General features: G+C 53.1%; 1 protein-coding gene across 1 annotated transcript in view; it reads right to left on the minus strand.

Moving 5' to 3' along the window:
* The window catches only part of GREB1 (growth regulating estrogen receptor binding 1), a 71,667-nt gene extending 57,890 nt beyond the window's left edge, over positions 1 to 13,777 (minus strand). The window contains exons 1-2 of the mRNA XM_054566586.1: positions 13,746 to 13,777; positions 4,120 to 4,300 (exon numbers count right to left, since the gene is read on the minus strand). Coding sequence (XP_054422561.1) covers positions 4,120 to 4,276 — 157 coding nt within the window. The 5' untranslated portion in view covers positions 4,277 to 4,300; positions 13,746 to 13,777. The remainder of the gene's footprint in view (positions 1 to 4,119; positions 4,301 to 13,745) is intronic.
* Between the last annotated feature and the right edge of the window lie 3,436 nt (positions 13,778 to 17,213).

Here is a 17,213-nt window from a genome sequence, read left to right on the forward strand (position 1 = left end):
GCGTCATTCCGTACCCCAGGGAAGAAGGCAGATATCACCCCAGATATACACACCCCCCCAAATTGGTCACACCCACACACAAAAAGCCACTTCAGCACAGGACGAGGCATTCTGTGGGCTCAGGAAACTCCTCTTAAGTGAAACAGGAGTAATGTCCAACGTGGACCGGCCAAGAGAGCCAGGAACTAGCCAAGGGAACCTCACTGCTCCCCACAGACCCTCCGCTCCTGGGAGGGAACCTGCCCCTACTCCTCGCTGTCATCCAGGCGCCCAGCAAAACGCCGCCCCCCGCAGCAGCACTCCGCTCCCACCCAACGTCACTAGAGAAGAGCGGGGCTCAAGTCAACGATTTTCAAGACTGTTGAAGTGTGGTCTCTCCAACTTCCTTTAACAGATATTTTGGTTTTTAAAAAAACGTCTATTTTGCCCTGGCTGGTGTGGCTCAGTGTACTGAGCACCGGCCTGCAAACCAAAGGATCACCGGTTCGATTCCCAGCCAGGGCACAAGCCTGGGTTGCGGGCCAGGTCCCCAGTAGGGGGCACGTGAGAGGCCACCACACATGGATGTTTCCATCTCTTTCTCCCTCCATTCCCCTCAGTCTAAAAATAAAATCTTTAAAATATAAAATTATTAAATTTTTTAAAAGTCTGTTTCCATTTGCCTTTAAATATCATTTAATAAAGAGCACACAAATTTCTTCATGAAACAGGGTCGCTGCGAACACCCTTGAACACACTAGGCTAGGAGACAGCGGCCTCCTCTTTGCTGCCCTGTGCCCTCTCGGACGCTGGCCTCCTGGCGGCCACCTCTGCACCCCCGTCCACCCGGGGGCTTCCAGGGTTCGAGGTGAATGACGACATTATGTGCAGCGGAAAGAGGTGGCACTGGGACTCAGGGGACTCGCATCACAGGCCTTGGGTCCGCCACCATCTGTGTGGCCGCGTGAACATTCCTGAACCTCTCTGTGGGGGAGGGGGGCCTGCAGCTGTAAAATGAGGGCGCTGGGGCTGGGGCAGCGACGTGGACAATCAGGTCCTGAGAAGCCTCCAGGCGTGACTTCATCGGCGCAGGTGCCGCAGGGACCCCCACAGTGGCCACCATTTTAAAGGCGCCGGAGGGGCAGGAGGCAGAAGAAACGGGGCGTTTCAAGCCAATTCAGACCATGACCTTGGGAGGTCACAGCAGGAGGGAAGGTCCTGGACGTGGGGGACCCGGAGGGGACGGGAAGAGTGTAACAGACTCTCCGGGGAGCACACAGCGGGCAGGAGGTACCTGCGGAGCCTCCGGGGGAGGCTTCCTTCCCGCTCTTGCCTGCAGGCAAGGGGCCTTCCAGCAGAAGGTGCCCTCACACCCAGACCCCGGGCGCCAGCCCCACAGCACAGCTCACCAGGGCCCTCAACGGCCCTGCCACTGTGGCGTGGGTGGCATAGATGGCCCCTCTGCAAAGTCCAGACTATGCACAGGCAGTGCTCGAGGCTCAGAGGGGACGGCGAGGACCCAAGGGGCAGAGGGAAAAGGGGAGGGAACGTCTCGGGCGCGCGAAGAGAAGGCACACGCACCATCACCCGCACGCTGCTCCGCTAAGCCAAGCCGAGAGGAGCTGGAACGCAGTCTCTCAGGCAGCATGAAAGAAGAGGGCTTGAGCCTCAGAAAGCCAAAGAAAGAGCTCAAAACTCAGTCTCTACGAAAGCAGGATTAGAGGTCAAAGGTCTGCGTGAGACCTCCCAGGGCCTGGGAGGGGATGTGTGAGTCAGCCAGCCGAGCCTGGGGGGGCTCCCTAACAGGGAGGGAGCTGGACGGCTGACCGAGCGGGAGGGCCCTCGCACGGCGCTGAACACAGCCAGCAGGGTGGGGGCCCGAGGACCACGAACCACAGCAGGGCTCCAGAGCTTCTGCAGCGGCACTTTGCTCCTGGGACCTGGGGCTGCTCATCCCGATGTGCGCACAGAAGAAACTGCGGCATTCGGGGGGTGGGCGTTATAGACACTTACCTGCGTCGTCTTTAACAAATACCAGGCCGGTATTCTTTTCGTCTGGTTGGCCTTTCTTTTTAAAAAATAAATAACACAAAGGGTTTCCCCCTAGAAGGAGGTGGTGAGACCCCCAATTCGAGAACAAAGTAATCAAGGCCCTGTTGAGTCACCCTCCCAAGTACAGAAAAGGCTGCTGAGCGAGGGCTGTTTAGTGCACCAGCACCCTGGCCCTAAAGATCCCCTTTAAGGTTATTGACTGAGGAAGGCCAGCGATAAGATAAGAGACCCTGACAGAGAGATGGGCAGACACAACCTCAAGACGGCACGTCCTGCGCAAGCCGCCTGCAGCCCGGTGTAGGCAGCAGACGCCAGGGAGTGGAGTAGAGCACTCGGTTTCCGCTGGCGGCCTTTAGCCGAGCACACTGAGCCTTCCCTTCCCCCGCCCACGAAGCTCCCCTGCTAGGAAAACAAAACCTCAAGCGGCTGTGTCCACTCTGTCTGCTGGACAAATGGGAAAAGCACACAAAGAGCTTTCATACCAACATGAGGGCAGGGCAAGGGGGCCACCAGCCGGCAGGGAAACCTCAGCCCCCAACACAGGCGGCACATGGAGCAAATGCCTCGAAACGGTCCCCGAAGAGTGTCGCTTGCCCAGCGCCCCATCGGCCGGGGGGGCATCCTGAGAGGCAGCCTCCCAGGTGGAGGCCACGGAGGAAGGTTGCCTGTGGAGATCTTAGACACACAGAGGGGCCCTCCACCCGCGCCTCCTCTCTCTCCCCAGGTGAGCGTCCTTCAAACGCCTAGCAAACTCGTGTTCCGTCTTCCCGAATCACGGGATTCAGTTACCGCAGCTGGTGCAGGTGAAGCACTTGGTAGATTTTACGGTGCCGTTCAAACGCACTCAATTATTTATCAGTGTAATGATCCTTAATTTGTCATGAGCAACCAAGCCTTTCAACGCTGTCCGAAGTTAAGGATGACTATTTAATATGTATTTCCCAAGTCTTTCTGCTATAAAATATTCTCCCGTTATTTCTCATCTGCCCACGATATCACAGTCATATTTCCTATGCTGGAAACTGTTAGTACTTCCCATGTAAAGAGGGGAGAACTGTTGGTTTTCCTAATTTGTGCTTCTAGTCCTTGGCTGCTGCTATCTACGAGGTGAATTCGGTAAGGACGTGTTCGAGCGTGGCACGGGAGGGCCTCCCTGCTGGGAGAAGGCGCTCAGGTGTCCCACAAGCAGATCCCCGCCTCATTTTCCCTGATAGGCGGCCCCCACCTGCCCAGCCCCCGCCCCCCACACACACATTCACACACAGGCTCCCGTGCACACCGACACGGCTCACATGTCACGAGCACCCCGACGCAGGGCCTGGGGTACTGCACACTTCCAAGTTAGTTAATTAATGTTTGTTTTCAACCACAGCCTCTGTCGCTTGACAAGCTCAGTGAAGTCTGCAGGGAACTTCAAGCAAAAGACAAAAACCGATGAAAAGAACATCCCTCACAGGAGCAAGTCTTGTACTAGGGGATGGCTGTGGGGTCACTTCCGACGGGTCGATACCCGGCTGTAAAAATGCGAACGCAAGGCTGAAAAATACAGCCGCTTCGTTCCCTGGAGAATGAAGTCAACCCTAAAGTTGTCCCCAGGCCTGAAGATAATTTATTTAATCCTGGCACACGTGAAATTCATAAAGGTTTGTTGTTTTTTAAACCTTTCCAGAGGCTTCTAGTGCCTGCTTTGACAAGAGAAGCTACCTGGACTGCTTTGCAAAGACGTGGCCGTGAATCACAGCACAAGGAGAAGAAGGCAGCTGAGGGTTAAAAGCTCGTTACCGTTTCTCACTTATCCAAGAGAAAACATCAGACCTTTTAATAAGTCGCAGCCAGTTCAGAACAGTCTAACAGGCCCTCGCCCTTTCTCCGATTAGTCCCATGTGTCATTTTATTCTTTGCAACCTATAGCTGAAACTTAGTTTAATTTTCACCAGGTATGAATTTATGTGCCACTTTCTTTTTCTAGCAATTTTGTTCTGCCCGACTCAACGCTGTCTGCACAGAGCAGAAGAGGAAAGGGTTCCAGTCCCGCAGCTAACACTGACAGCACCCAGCAGAGAGGGGACCCACCAGCACGCCACCTACCTTCCAGGGCCGAGAGCCGCTGCTCGGCTTCCAGGTAGAGCTGGGAGAAGACAGGCCGGGGCACCAGGCTGTTGGAGCGCAGCGAGGCCTCGATGGAGTTGTGCAGGACCTCCTCAAACCGTGTCGTCTTCAGCTGTCCCGCGTAAGAGTTCCCCATCTTCAAAAGGCACGATGGAGTCTTCTGTTCAAAACGGCATTTCAGTTCCGGTTAAAAAGGCCGACCCACACGTGAAGCCCAGAGGCAGAAAGCAAACCCCTGCTCTGCAGAGAGGAGGCGCGGGTGGGGCTCAGCCACAGTCAGTGCCGGGCAATTACAGGAAGTTATATAAGTCGCGGCTTTCCCTAGCGGAGCTCTCGGATGGCAGCCTCCGACACCTTAGAAAATGGCACTAGAAATAGGCTCTTGGGCTTCCCCAGGTTTCACAGACCCCCTCCCCCGGCCCCGGCTTTTCCCTGAGTTGGGATCCTGCCCCTGAGAGACCCCAGACCAATGAGGCTCTATTTTCCTGGACTGGTAGGAGAATAGCCCCGCACCACCTTGTGTATGTGACGGCAGCTGACAATCCGGTGATCTGCGACACCCGGTCCCCAGGTTTTAGGTTTACTCAGCTGCCCCTTGCTTCTCAGGAAGTTCGCTACAGATTTCCCATCCTTGTCTTTGCTGCTAAAAGCCCAGTTATGAACATTCTCCCTTTAAAATGGTTTTTGGTTTACTATGCAAGTGACAAATGATGCCAAATTATATCTGGAAATTACAAAAGCAGGTGGAAAGCAAGGAAACTCACAGGTGTTTCCATTCCCCGAGATAAGCGCTCTGATTTTTATTTTATTTTATTTTTTTTGGTAGCAGCTTCATTCAGCTACAATTCACACACCATGTCATTCACCCACTGCAACTGCCCAGTTCAAAGGTACAGAGTATGTCCTCAGTGCTGTGCGATCACCGCATGCGGGACCTCAGAACATCTCGTAGCTCCGAGAAGAAGCCGCACACCCCTGCCCGTCACTCCCAACGCCCCCTCCCCCGAGCCTCCAGCCCTCAGCGTCTACTCATTTCCTTCTGTCTCTGTAGCTTTGTCTACTCTGGAGATTTCGTGTTAATAGAATCATACAGCACGTGGTCTTCTGTGAGGGGCTTCTCTCAGCGCAAGGCATGTGAGGTCCACCTCACGCATCCGTGTTCCGTTCCGACTGTGATACTGTAATGTATTCTTCCCAATTTAATTCCCTCCCGAACTTGGGGGTGAGAGGGGAATGGGCGATCGTGTTCACAAGGCTATAATCATTCTGTAACACAACTTTTTATTCCACTTTTTAAACTTGATGGAAGCCTTTCACCCACTCCTCTTACAACTGCTTTGAAACGGTTTTGAAGGCTGCACCGCATTCCACTGTATGAAGGCGGAGATACTCGCACAGACATTTCTCCCGGACGGGACATGTGGTCAAATCTCTAAAGTTTAGTCCTTCCCAAGAACCACCACTTAAGTCTATAGCCTTTCCTAATGTTTTCCATGTATTTTCTATTTCATTAAATTTATCTTTTGTTTTTCTGTTACCCTCTTTCCATTTCCTTTTGGTTTAATTTCTAGTACTTTCCCCAAACTTCTTAAAATCACTACTTTATCATCATTTTTATTTCCCCATCTTACTTCTTTAATAATGAAGACAGGGTTATCCATTTTCTTCTGGGCATGACTTTTGCTACAGCACGTAGGTTTAGGTTAAAGCCCTCTCCTTTTCATATCTTTTTAGACACTTTATGACCTCCGCTCTGAATTCCGCTTTGAGCTGATAATTATCCAGAGTATATACTTAATTTCTAAGTAGTCAAGACATGGGGAGGAGGGGGGTCAGCCTTCTATTATTTCTTTCTAATTTGTATTGGATTGTGAACATGACTGTAGCGTTAGAAACTTTTTAAATTTGTCAAGGGTTTCTTTTGGGGGACACCTAATGCATTTTTTTAAAATATACTATCAATATGAGAAAAGGCTGTACAAAACCTCTTCAAGGGATGAAAGGAGCTAAATTATTCAAATCTCCTATGGGAAATAGACAATCCTTGTATATTTCTTGTCTACTATACTGTTGATTTTTTTTTTTTACATTTTTTAAACCTCATCTGAAGATTTTTTTATTATTATTGATGATTAGAGAGAAAGACAGACAGACACAGAGACAGAGAAACACTGAAGTGAGAGAGAAATGTTGATCAGCTGCCTCCCATTCACACCCCGACTGGGGATCAAACCTGCAACCTAGATACATGCCCTGACCGGGAGTCAAACCCAGCCCCTTTTGACATACAGGCAACGCTCCAACCAGCTGAACCACCCAGCCAGGCCTCTACGGTTGGTTTTCAAGGTCACATTTGACTTCAAACACAGCACAAGAGGCGGCTGCCGTGTGCTCACAGGACAGCAGCTTCCCGGTTTACTTACAGCGACACACGCCGGCCACCCTGGTGGGGCAGCTGGCGTCCCCAGCCGTGCACGGTCTCACACTGAGGCTCACGGTGCACACTAGAAGTGGCCCTGGTCCTTGCTCTGCCGGCGGCAGAGCTGTTTCAAGATGGGACCGCTGGTGCCCTTTGGGAGCACCAGTCCCCACGGGAAGCCCAAGAGGGCTGGTGTCACGTCGCTGATCTTCCGCCTCTGTTGCAAGAAAGGCCTTCCTCATCCAGCTTGAAGTAAATGGAAACCATGAGACACTTCGCGCTCGCGGCAATAACTCCTGAGCAGGGGCCCTGGCCAGCGTCGGCTGCAGCCTGGGACGGAGCTGCGGGGCTCATGGCCGCAGGAATTGGCCCCAGCAGAAAGAAAGTGCCCCCGAAAGAGAGAGGGCAACTGCCGGAGGCATCAAACAGCCCCAGACGAAGAGGTGTCAGGGCTGCCTCGCCCGCCTTTCTGTTGATAGGCTGCAAACTCCAGAGCAGTGGTGAGGGCTTGCCGGCCATATCTGGGCACACTGGCATTATTTTTGATTCAGGGTGGATTATTTGAAGCCACCACCAATTAATGAGATCAGAAAGGTTCCCTATTTCTGCAGAGCTTTGTCTGAGGAGTTTAACGCACACACAAAGCTTGAAGTCCAGCCCGTTTGACGTGGAGACCCTGCAGAATCGCACTTAAAGATTGATCAGGACATTAGACCCTACGCTCCCAAGGTCCTGCCCAGCTCACCTGACAGCTGATCGGCACCCAGAGCCCCAGGGATTCCACCCCGTTAAAGCAGATCGATGCCTAATGTGGAGAGAACCATAAAGAGGGACAAAATACAGTGTTCACTGGCCAGGGTCTGCGTGCAAAGCACTGGGCGCGCCCCCTCACTTAACACACACGGTGGCCAGGATAGGGTATGATGAAGCCCATTTTAAGATGACAAGTTCAAGTCCTGGAGATGATAAGTAATCTGAAGGAGCTCTTATGGGAGGAAAAGAAATAGAATTGGGGGGGGCGGGTGTGGAAGGAGATTGTGGGGGAGGGGACAAACCCAAAAGAACAGCGGCACAGGGAAACGTTCCCACTCAAAGTGGAAGTTTTCTTTTATGACCCTGAGCAAGCATCAAAGCTTTCGTGTCCACAAGCCAACAATGGCAGAGAAAACATGTCCCGCTCCCTATTGAACGACGATCTGAAGTCCCATTACATAAACACTGAGGTCAGGATCCAGAGCACTGAGGACCCCAGGAAATGGTGTGGCCCTTTCGGTCAGTCCCCCTGGACCACAATTGCAGGACCAGCGATCTCATCATACAGACAGGACACCGGCCAGGGGAGGAGGGTCGAGGACCAGAGGGCAGAGCAGGCTGAGGTGGAGGCACAGAATCCCACGCGTGTCTGTCGGGGAGCCACAGGGCTCGCTCAAGGTCAAACGCAGACGCCTAAACCTACCCCGTGCCTTGCAGGACGGAAGGCCTCCCTCCTGGGCGGCTCTGGCCCTCTCGGCCTGGGTGCCTTCCCGCTGCACGTGCGCTTGGTCAGGGAGCCGCAGGCGTCTTCCGCACCCGACCGCCAGGCGAAGGCAGGGAACAGGCGTGACTACCGGAGGCGTCCAACTCTGCCAAAAGGAGTGGCACGGGTTCTGCCAGAGCAGGGGGCGAATTATTGATGGGTGGGCAAACACTTAACAGAAGAACGCCAGTTAGTACTGCAGGAAAAATATGAGGCTGTAGGGGAATTATGAAAGATGTAATTAGAGCGAGTCTATGCTGAGTGCTGATCTAACCAGAGTTTCAGACAACCCTTCTGGAAGGGTGGGGCTAGGAAGGCCTTGTGTGTCAGTGAGGCTGTGTTTTGAGGGAGGAAGAGAGAGGTGTAAGCTCAATTCTCCTCTTTCACAGGAAGACTTAAAAGAGGAGGCAGAAATCAATAAGGAATTGCAGCACTAGTTATTATTCATAAAGAACGAGGTAAATTCCCAAAAAGAAAACAAACGATAGTTAAGAGTTGGTTGCCTCGAGGGAGGAAGTGGCGTGGAAGTAGGCTAGGAGACCGCTGGTTTTCATTCTAAAGCTTAGAATAGAATCGAATAGACTCTTTAGACCACAAATATTTAAAGTCATTAAAAACTGAAGGATACATTTAAAAATAAATGAAATGCAGGCATAAAAATGAACAGAGGACAAACAGAATCTCAGGAGCAGAGCAACCGAAGGTCACGGTGAACTACTGACTGGGAGCCAAGGAAGGCCGCGCCGCAGGGCATTTCCACAAGCTCCCTCTGATTTAATCCTAGCCACAGTCCCAGCTGGCATTACTTCTACCCCTACGTCTATCCCTGTTTTATAGATGAAGCAACTACGGCTCAGAGAGGTCGTGAGTCCTGTCCAACGACACATAGCTCGCGCCTGGTCGGCCACTGAGAGCCCTCCTCCAGAGGGTCTCTTCTGTGAGGAGGAGAATGAACAAGCTGAGATCAACAGACGCCCTCTGATGAAGGCCTATAAATCTGTACTACCATTACCTTCTCGTGGACGAGACGTGGCCCCCTTTATAGGAAGCCAGACATGCCTCTAAACTTCTAAGGGACAGCGCCAGGAAGCTGGCCTCTGAGACTAAGCAGGCACTCTCCGGCGCCACCAGACCTCCTCCGGGACCAAGTGTTCTCGGCAGCGGTGCTCCAGGGACCCATAAAACCCCGCAGTTACCGAGGGAGTCGCTGCCTGTACCCACAGAGCCCCCTCACGCAGCAGACCTGCGACGGCGCTTACACACAACAGCACGCACCCAACGCGAGCGCGACAAAGGAAATGGCAAGACGCCTGGTCCTGCCTATTTTATCCAACTTTAATTATGTTTCAGGGTACGCTTTATAAGGCAAAGATATACATTATATACGGTGGTCCCTGCATACAATTTATTAATCAAGAAACATACACAGAGAGAAGACTTGAGTTTGAATTAAAAAATAAGAAAAACAATATTTGCTTAGTATCTACTACGTGCTAACCGCTCGGTGACAAACTTCCTTTTGCAGGTAAACAGACTTTAATTTAAAAGCATCTGCTGTCTTCCCATCTTTATTACTTCCTTTAGCATCGTAAAGCCAGAGAACATTTCATGTAATAATCAAAATAATGGCCACCAGTAATTAGGGCCACTTGTGCCGATGCTTCTCTAGGGTTACATCTATAATTGCATTTCATCTTCATAGCGGCTCTAAGACACAGTCGCATGGTTCTCATTTTACACATTAGGAAAACGAGAGATTAAGTGACTTGCCCGGGGTCACACATTTGGGTACAATTTTAGAAGGCCCAATAAAGTCCCTAAGCATGAGAATCTTTGCTTTCAATGAAGATGTTGACTTCAGAAAAGGGGGCATTTTTTTAAAGTGGTTGTTTTAACGACATTCACTTGCCCGGCCAGGCTAAAACTTTTGGTTAGAAAAAGCGTTGCCTTGGGTTCTTTCTTAATGGCCCTTTATCTGCAAGGGGGGCTGCTGTGACAAGAAAATGAGGCCTCAGTAAATGAAAAGCCGATTTAAAAAGACATTTCCAGACGGACACAGAAAACCAAGAGCATTCTAAGAATGTCGCCCGAAGACCCATCTGCCAGAGCCGGAGGAGAGGGAGCAGGCAAAATAAACAAGCAGGGCCGGCAGCCGGGCCTGGTCCCAGCCGCCTTTCCCTCAGCCCGGCTGGCTGCTGGCCCCCAGCGGCCCTTCCTTGGAGATTAAAGCAGAAGACTCCCGACTCCAGCCCATTCAAAGAAAAACATTCTAGCTCCTGCCTCTCCTGGAAGTGGCTCCCCTGCCCCCTCTTTCTTTTTTCTTTCCTTTTTTAAGACTAGAATATCAAAAGCTTTGCCCAAGAGGCAGAAAATCCACTTATCTTAAAAGGCTCACAGGCGCTTGTGGGAAACCTGCAGAGTCCGGCTCAAATCTGAGCCCACGATTATTTTCCTGTCTCTTTTATCAGTCAAGCAATGAGGCACCTCTGTGTAAATCCAAAGCCCAGCCTGTCAACAACAGCAACCGAGAGACCGAAATGGGCTGGAACTCACAACACGCTCTGGACCCCTCAGCACTGCACACCCGCGCCCTGCTCATCAAAGCCAAGCAGCCGCCTCCTCCTGGGTTCCCCCTCCGGTCCCGCACCCCCTCCCCCGTGCCCACAGAGGTCTCCGTTCAGCCATGAACAGTCCCCAACATCCCGTCTCCTCCACAGTCTGCCTGCCAGGTGGTAAAAAGCATGTCCTGTGAATAAGACCAATAGGGGCTTAATTCACAGCGATGTTTCTTTTAGGCTGTGTGGCCTTGGGCAAGTTACCTAACCTCTCTGTGCTTCCATTGCCTCATTTGTAAACCGAGGGTAATAAGGACCACCTCCCAGAGCTGTAGTGAGGGCTAAAGGAGCGAACATACGCAGGGCGGCTGGCATAACATAGATCTTAATAACTTCTAGTTTCCTCTCTAAAATGGGAATTAATCGCTCATCATTCCAATTTCGGGATCCTGACTTACTTGGAGTCATTGTGCTCCAGTGGAAATAATTAAGCTTCTGGCTCCCTTTAGGAGTACGCCGGCAAGCACTCGGCTATGCCGGCCCTGCTTCAGGTATCACCTGAACTCAGGGCTGCTTCTGTTCCCAGCCAGGACAGAGGGGGGCCCTGCCTCCGAGCATCGCAGTACAAGACGTATCCTTTTGTCCTTTCCTCACGGACCCCCTGCCACTCCACGGGCCTGCTGGTGCTTGTTGCTCCTTCTGCTTGTCCTTAAGAAAAAGTCATTGCTCCCTCTTCTTCCCCCTAACCTGCCCCTGCCCGGTACTGCAAGGGCACCTCACTCGGCTCTGCCTTATTCCCCTGGGGCCACAGGGGGGCGTCTGTGTCTCCTACCCCCGCGGGGGCTCAGACTGCTGGACGCAGCCGCCAAGCCCGCTCCTGTCCCACGGAGCCCAGGACGGTGTCTCAGGGAGAGCGGATGTGGCAAGGGAGGGCTGAAGACGCCGCTCATTACCCCCGCCTGCCCGAGATCCCGCCGCCTCGGCCTCCCCGGGCAGGAAGAGAAGACACAGCTGGGGGCCTTGCGGATCTCAGGGCCAAGTTTGGCAGCTGGGTCTGTCCTGAGCGACCGAGCCACAACTTCTGGCCTGTTCTGGGTCTCCTCCCGGAAAAGCAGAGAGCTTTCCTCTTCCAGATTCGCGGTTCTGCCTCAGCCAAGGTAAGTCATCTCGTTCGTGTACACGGCAGAAATCCTTCATGCCGGCTTGGAGCGGACAGCGCAAGTGAAACAGACCGGGTCCCTGGCCCAAGGCAGGGACACAGGCGAGCAGGTGAACGACCCCTGCAGGCAAGAAGGCAGCTTCACACAGAGACAGGGCGGCATCCCACCTCGGGGCCATCTCAGAGGGCGCCGGGAGGGCGCCGGGAAGAACCGAGTCTGGGAGGAGGAGTTTGCCCGCTGAAAGGAAGAAAGGGCCTTCCGGGCAGAGGGGGACAGGGCAGCCAGGCTTGACCCTGGGGTGACACCCACTGTGTGCCTGGGGAGACAGGGCCTTGCGGAGGCGGGAGCAAAGGGGGGCATGAGGGAACGGAGACAGCACAGGGACCAGGGGCCGGTGCAGGCCCACCCTGTCGAGCCAGGAGAGGGCCTGATGCCTGCCTGCGGAGGCGGTAGGTGACCCGTTGCTCAGCTGCCAGAAGGAGGCCGGTTGGAGGCACCGCAGTGCGCAAGACCGGAGAGGACCCCCACTCCCGCACAGGAGAGGGGGACGGGGCTTCAGGAGAGGAGGACGTCGGTGAGGTCACCGTCGCAGTGCAGGATGAAGGCGCGACAGGGCGGCTGAGGAGCTCGGTGCGCCGCAGGACCGGGGCCCTCCCGCCACCCCTGTTCTGGCTGGGCCCCCAGGAGCGACGCCTCGCTCCGTCTGGTCCCCACTTGCCTTTCTCCTCTGTCCCTTTTCCCCCTCGCATGGAGAAGTGACCATGGTGGGGAAGAAAGGGGGAGGGCTCTGGCGTTAGAGGCTGGAGTTCGAGGGCAGGAGAGACCCTCCCCACAGCGGCCGCTGGCCTCTCTGCTCTGCCATCTGCCTCCCCGTGGAATCGCATCCAAAACATGCCTGGCGTCCTGGGCCCTCCCACCTGAGGCTCCCTCTCTTTCCAGAAGACAGGCTCCGCCTAGAATCCCTGCCCACCTGCCAGGGCCTCACAAGAAGGCACCTGACCCAGTCTTTCTAGAACACCCCCAAACTCCCGCTCAGATCAGAGTCACCGCCAACCCCTGTTCCTTCCTCCTCCAACGTCCCTCTGGCAAAACAGAAGACTCCTTCAGCTGGCACGTAAGTGTGGTGGCTTGTTTCTGACGGTGAGTCCAAAGTTTGGGAAAACAACAGCAAAGCCCTCTTGGGATGGCCTCTTCGGCCTTGCTCTGTAGTTTCAACAGCTCGGCGGCCCTCTCGCCCCTCAGGAACGGCCAGCCCCAAATATACGACATGACCATAAAGACATTCAGACAGGCGGCAGAATGGCCGCCTATAAACTCTTTGACAATCCCCTGGCAGGAAACGGCATTCTAATGTAGATTCCTCCAGGTCTCCCCCCAGGAACTCATAAACCCACAGGTGTCCCTGGAGGAGGGACACCCAGGCCGAGGGCCAGACTTCGGGCTCATCTGTTGTCTGTCCAACCAAGGCTGCTCTGCCTGCGGCCGCGGCCCCGGCATCTGTTCACCTCACGAGAGATAGCACTTCCTCTGGGTGTCCTGAAGCTCTGCTGGACAGAACCACAAAGCCATGTCGTCGTTGTCACCCCCCGACCCCTCCCCCGCCACCTTCAGAAGCAAGCCAGGGAAGATGTGCAGGGAAGAAAAAACTACTGAAAAACTCTCCAGAACCAATCAGGCAGGATCCAAAATGTCATGTCTATTTCCTTAACAAATCGCTTTATACTTACACTGCCATGGCCTTTAGCTACCATTGCAAACAACAGAAATGAGAAACCTTATTCATTACGGACATTTGCTCACTTACTGTCCCCTGGCACCTCACTAAAAGCGAACGCTTTGCCATCATTCTGCTCAACACAGGCCGATGCCATCCTTGCCATGAAGCAAAAAGCCAACACAAACCTCTCCACCCCCCACAGCTGGTGCCCTGCTCCCAAGTGGAATGCACAGTGTACCTGGTCATGTCAGGCAGCCCACAAACCAGCCAGCCAAGAACGGGCGAGGCGGGAGTGTTCGCAGAGGCTGCCGTTCATCCCGAGGGAGCCCTTGTGCCCCTGAGCAGGGAGCCAAGTGCTCGGCTGGCCTGACTCCCAGGCTCCCTGGCCCTGCCCCGGGAGGCAGAGGCAGCCAAGCCAGCCAGGGAGATGGCTTGCAAGCCAGTATTTGCTCCTGAGGCTACCGCAACAGGGCGGCGGGGGGGCGGCGGGGATGGAAATCAGCAGCGGACCTTCCAAGTCAAGCTCCATCCGCCTCAGGCTCCTGCTGGGTCAGATGGCAGATGCCACAGCTTTCCGTCTTCTTAGCACTGAAGTGTTTTGCTGGGTCAGAGTGCTCTCCCCGCAGGTACATCCTGATCTGTCCGTCTAACCACCAGCAATTAAAGCGAGCCTTTTTAAACAACATGGAAGTCCTGTTCTTGGAGTGGAACCGCGCACTTCTGCGCAGAGAACAAAGGGTAAGGGAGAGCAGAGCTTTGCCACAGGAAACAGGCAGCCCGCTCTGCAGGCAGCGGAGGACGGCAGGTGCGGCGCGGGCGGGGGCCGGGGTGGGGGGCATGCGCCCCTTAGGATAACCAGCTCCGTGAATGCCCGGGGGAACGCCCGCGAGTCAAAGATGCGTGTTCCGGCACTTCTTCCATTTACATCATTCCTACCACTTTGGAAACCAAGCCTGCACCCGCTCTGTCCAGAGCTTCCTACACTTTCCCGTTGCAATTAACTCTTGTAAATTCAGGGATCCTGCGCACACTCGAGTTGAAAAAGGAAAGAAAATCACAGGAGCCCACTCCATTTGGGTTGGAGGCCATTACCTTTGGTTTTGTCTTCCCGCCAGGGTCTTTTATTTGCCTGCGCCACTGCCTTGGATGGGCCCCAGGCGTCTGCGTGTCATCTACCCTTCGTGACAAAAGTCAAAGAGCTGATTATTCTTGTTGGTGCACCCCCCCAGCTGTTTCTAGGCCCAGCCCCCAAAAGCACCAGGCGCTAGCGTTGAAGGAAGTGTCCCCATCGGAGACCTATTTATTCCTTCCTGGGCTGAGTGTTGTCTCCCCAAAAAGAGCCACGGAGGACCCCACCTGTCACCACAGTCACAGCAGGGGCTGGGGAGCGCCCCCTAGTGGTGCTGCTGGAGAAAGGCGAGGGGAGCCAAAGCAAACCCCAGGAGCCCTGCCCTGGCTTCACTCACCTGTGCAGACAAACCAGGTGTGAGGAGGACCCAGGGGGCTGGGGAGGAAGTGAGCACACTGGGAGTGCCTCCCGCCTCTGCCACGCCGAGCACCGTGTGACAGCCGGAGACTGGACGCAACAGCAATGCCCACGCGAAAGCAAGGCTTACTGCAGCCGCCGATATCCACATGCCTGAAAGCTCCGCGTGCAAAGAGCTTTTAATGACATGGATGGTCTTAGGATATAACATGCAGCAAGAAAAATGTTTTACACTGTCATGGAAATATAGAGCTAAAAATGCGCATAGAGATGTATACGTAATGAAACATATGATATTTTATTATATATAGAGATGTGTATAGACAGAGAGAGGGGGAGAGAAAACGGCAGCAGAGTTTTTAACAGAAGGGACTCTGGACCCAAGTTTGGGTTTGAATCCTGACTTTCTGGATGCCAGACCTTGAGCAACTTACTTCCTCTTGATGTGCCTCAGTTTCCCCCAATCTGAATAAAAGGGATAAAAGTACCTGTGTCTTAGAGTTGCCGTGGGGACTGCATGAATTACTATACATACAGTGCTTTGCCCAGTGAATGGCACATATGTAGTGTTTACTATATAGGCCATAATAATAGTGACATTATCATTACTAAGCTTTCAGCCTGGAAGTCAATAAACAAATTGCCTAAAATAGATTGGAAAAATGTCTATGGCAGCTGCCTCTACGTGAAAAAATTCAAGATTTTGTTCCTGCTTCTTTAATTCCTCCTATAATTTGCTAACTTTTTTAAGTGACATAAGTGATCACCAGGAGAAAATGAGGAAAGAAGGATGCGTCTTCGTGAGGTCTCTAACAAACAGCTTCCCGTCACTGTCCAAGTGGGCCGCTGATGTAAGCGGCACAGGGCCAACCCCCCTGACGCCGGCTGCACGGCAGCCGCTGCCGTGCGGCTTCCCTCCGAACTTAGAGGGGCAACGCTGTGCTCCAGGCCAATGCGTCTTCTTGCCACAAACCCTCCTCTTCTGTCCCCTGTCACGGCTGTCCTCCCCTGGCCACATCCCTTCCACGTTAGATAGCAGAAGCATAGACACAGTCACCATCCCAGCAGCCAATGCTGGCATTTGAGACTGTGATGTGGTGGCTTCTGTGACCGCAAAAGCTGGAAGCGATGACCTTTAAAAAGCAGACAAGTCTCTACCTGTCCAACAAAGTGCCCGGGAGACCATGATAACCACTATTTCCAAATAATAAATAGGCACTGGATCTTACAAAACATTCCCCTGGAGTTTTGCAGATCATTTTCGATCCGCTCTACTTGCCACCCCAAAGGGCCGCTGCCCACGGCTGCCAGTTCCGCACACTCCGTGCCTTACCTCCCCCTAGCCCTCCGTGCGTGCGGCGGGTTCTCCGCCTGGGCCCCGCTTGTCCTTCAGGACCTAGTTCGGACCTCTGTGGTGCAGCGAACCTGACCTCCCTAAACACACCTGGGCACTTCTGTCTTGGTTTAGGTTTAACAAACTTACGAAGCCAGACTAGAGACGGCACTTGTCACAAATGCGGGCCAAGTACCCAGCAGCAGCCAGCAGTCCCCGCAGTGCAGAGACGTCACTCTGAGCGCATTGTTTCTGGTAACACCTCCCCCCACTCCAAATGTTCATCTCCTGCTTGGCCTTCTGGCTGCACTTGGCTAAGCCGGACTCTCTTCCTGGGATAGGGCCCCTTGTTGGATTTTGTTAGTATAAAAGAAATCTATCATTCTTTTTTTCCCTCCCTCAAATATAGAATAAAATTTAAGCATAAATAATGAAATCTTCATTCCTGGCTTTTTTTTTTTTTTCTGGAAAGCAGACGAGTCCCAGGAAAGCTGCATCGCCGGTGCCTGGGTTACCATCCCAGCCCGGCATCCGCCTAGGGGCTGCGGGACCTTGGGACAGGCTCTCTGATTGTCTGAGCTCCCGCTTCCTGCACCATAAACAGAGATAACAAGACTCACTGAAAAGGGGTTTCAAGACGATTAAGTAAGATAATGTAGCAAAGTATTTAGCACAGTAGCTAGCACTTGATAAGTATTTTTCCATTTATCCTTTTTTTTTTTTTTTTTTTTTTTTTTGATGACTAGTCTGGCTGATTTCTTTGCTGGCCAGGCATCTGTCCCCTCATCTGTCTTGTGTTATTAGCCTACATTGAAATCCCCCTCCCTCGCCCATGGCTTCACAAATTTGCTACTTAAAAATTGCAAAATGAAGCACTGAGAGATGCA

The sequence above is a fragment of the Pteronotus mesoamericanus genome, unplaced genomic scaffold (genome assembly GCF_021234165.1).
Source record: "Pteronotus mesoamericanus isolate MK-2021 breed Mesoamerican mustached bat unplaced genomic scaffold, CSHL_Meso_final contig_101, whole genome shotgun sequence".
Taxonomy (NCBI): Eukaryota; Metazoa; Chordata; class Mammalia; order Chiroptera; family Mormoopidae; genus Pteronotus; species Pteronotus mesoamericanus.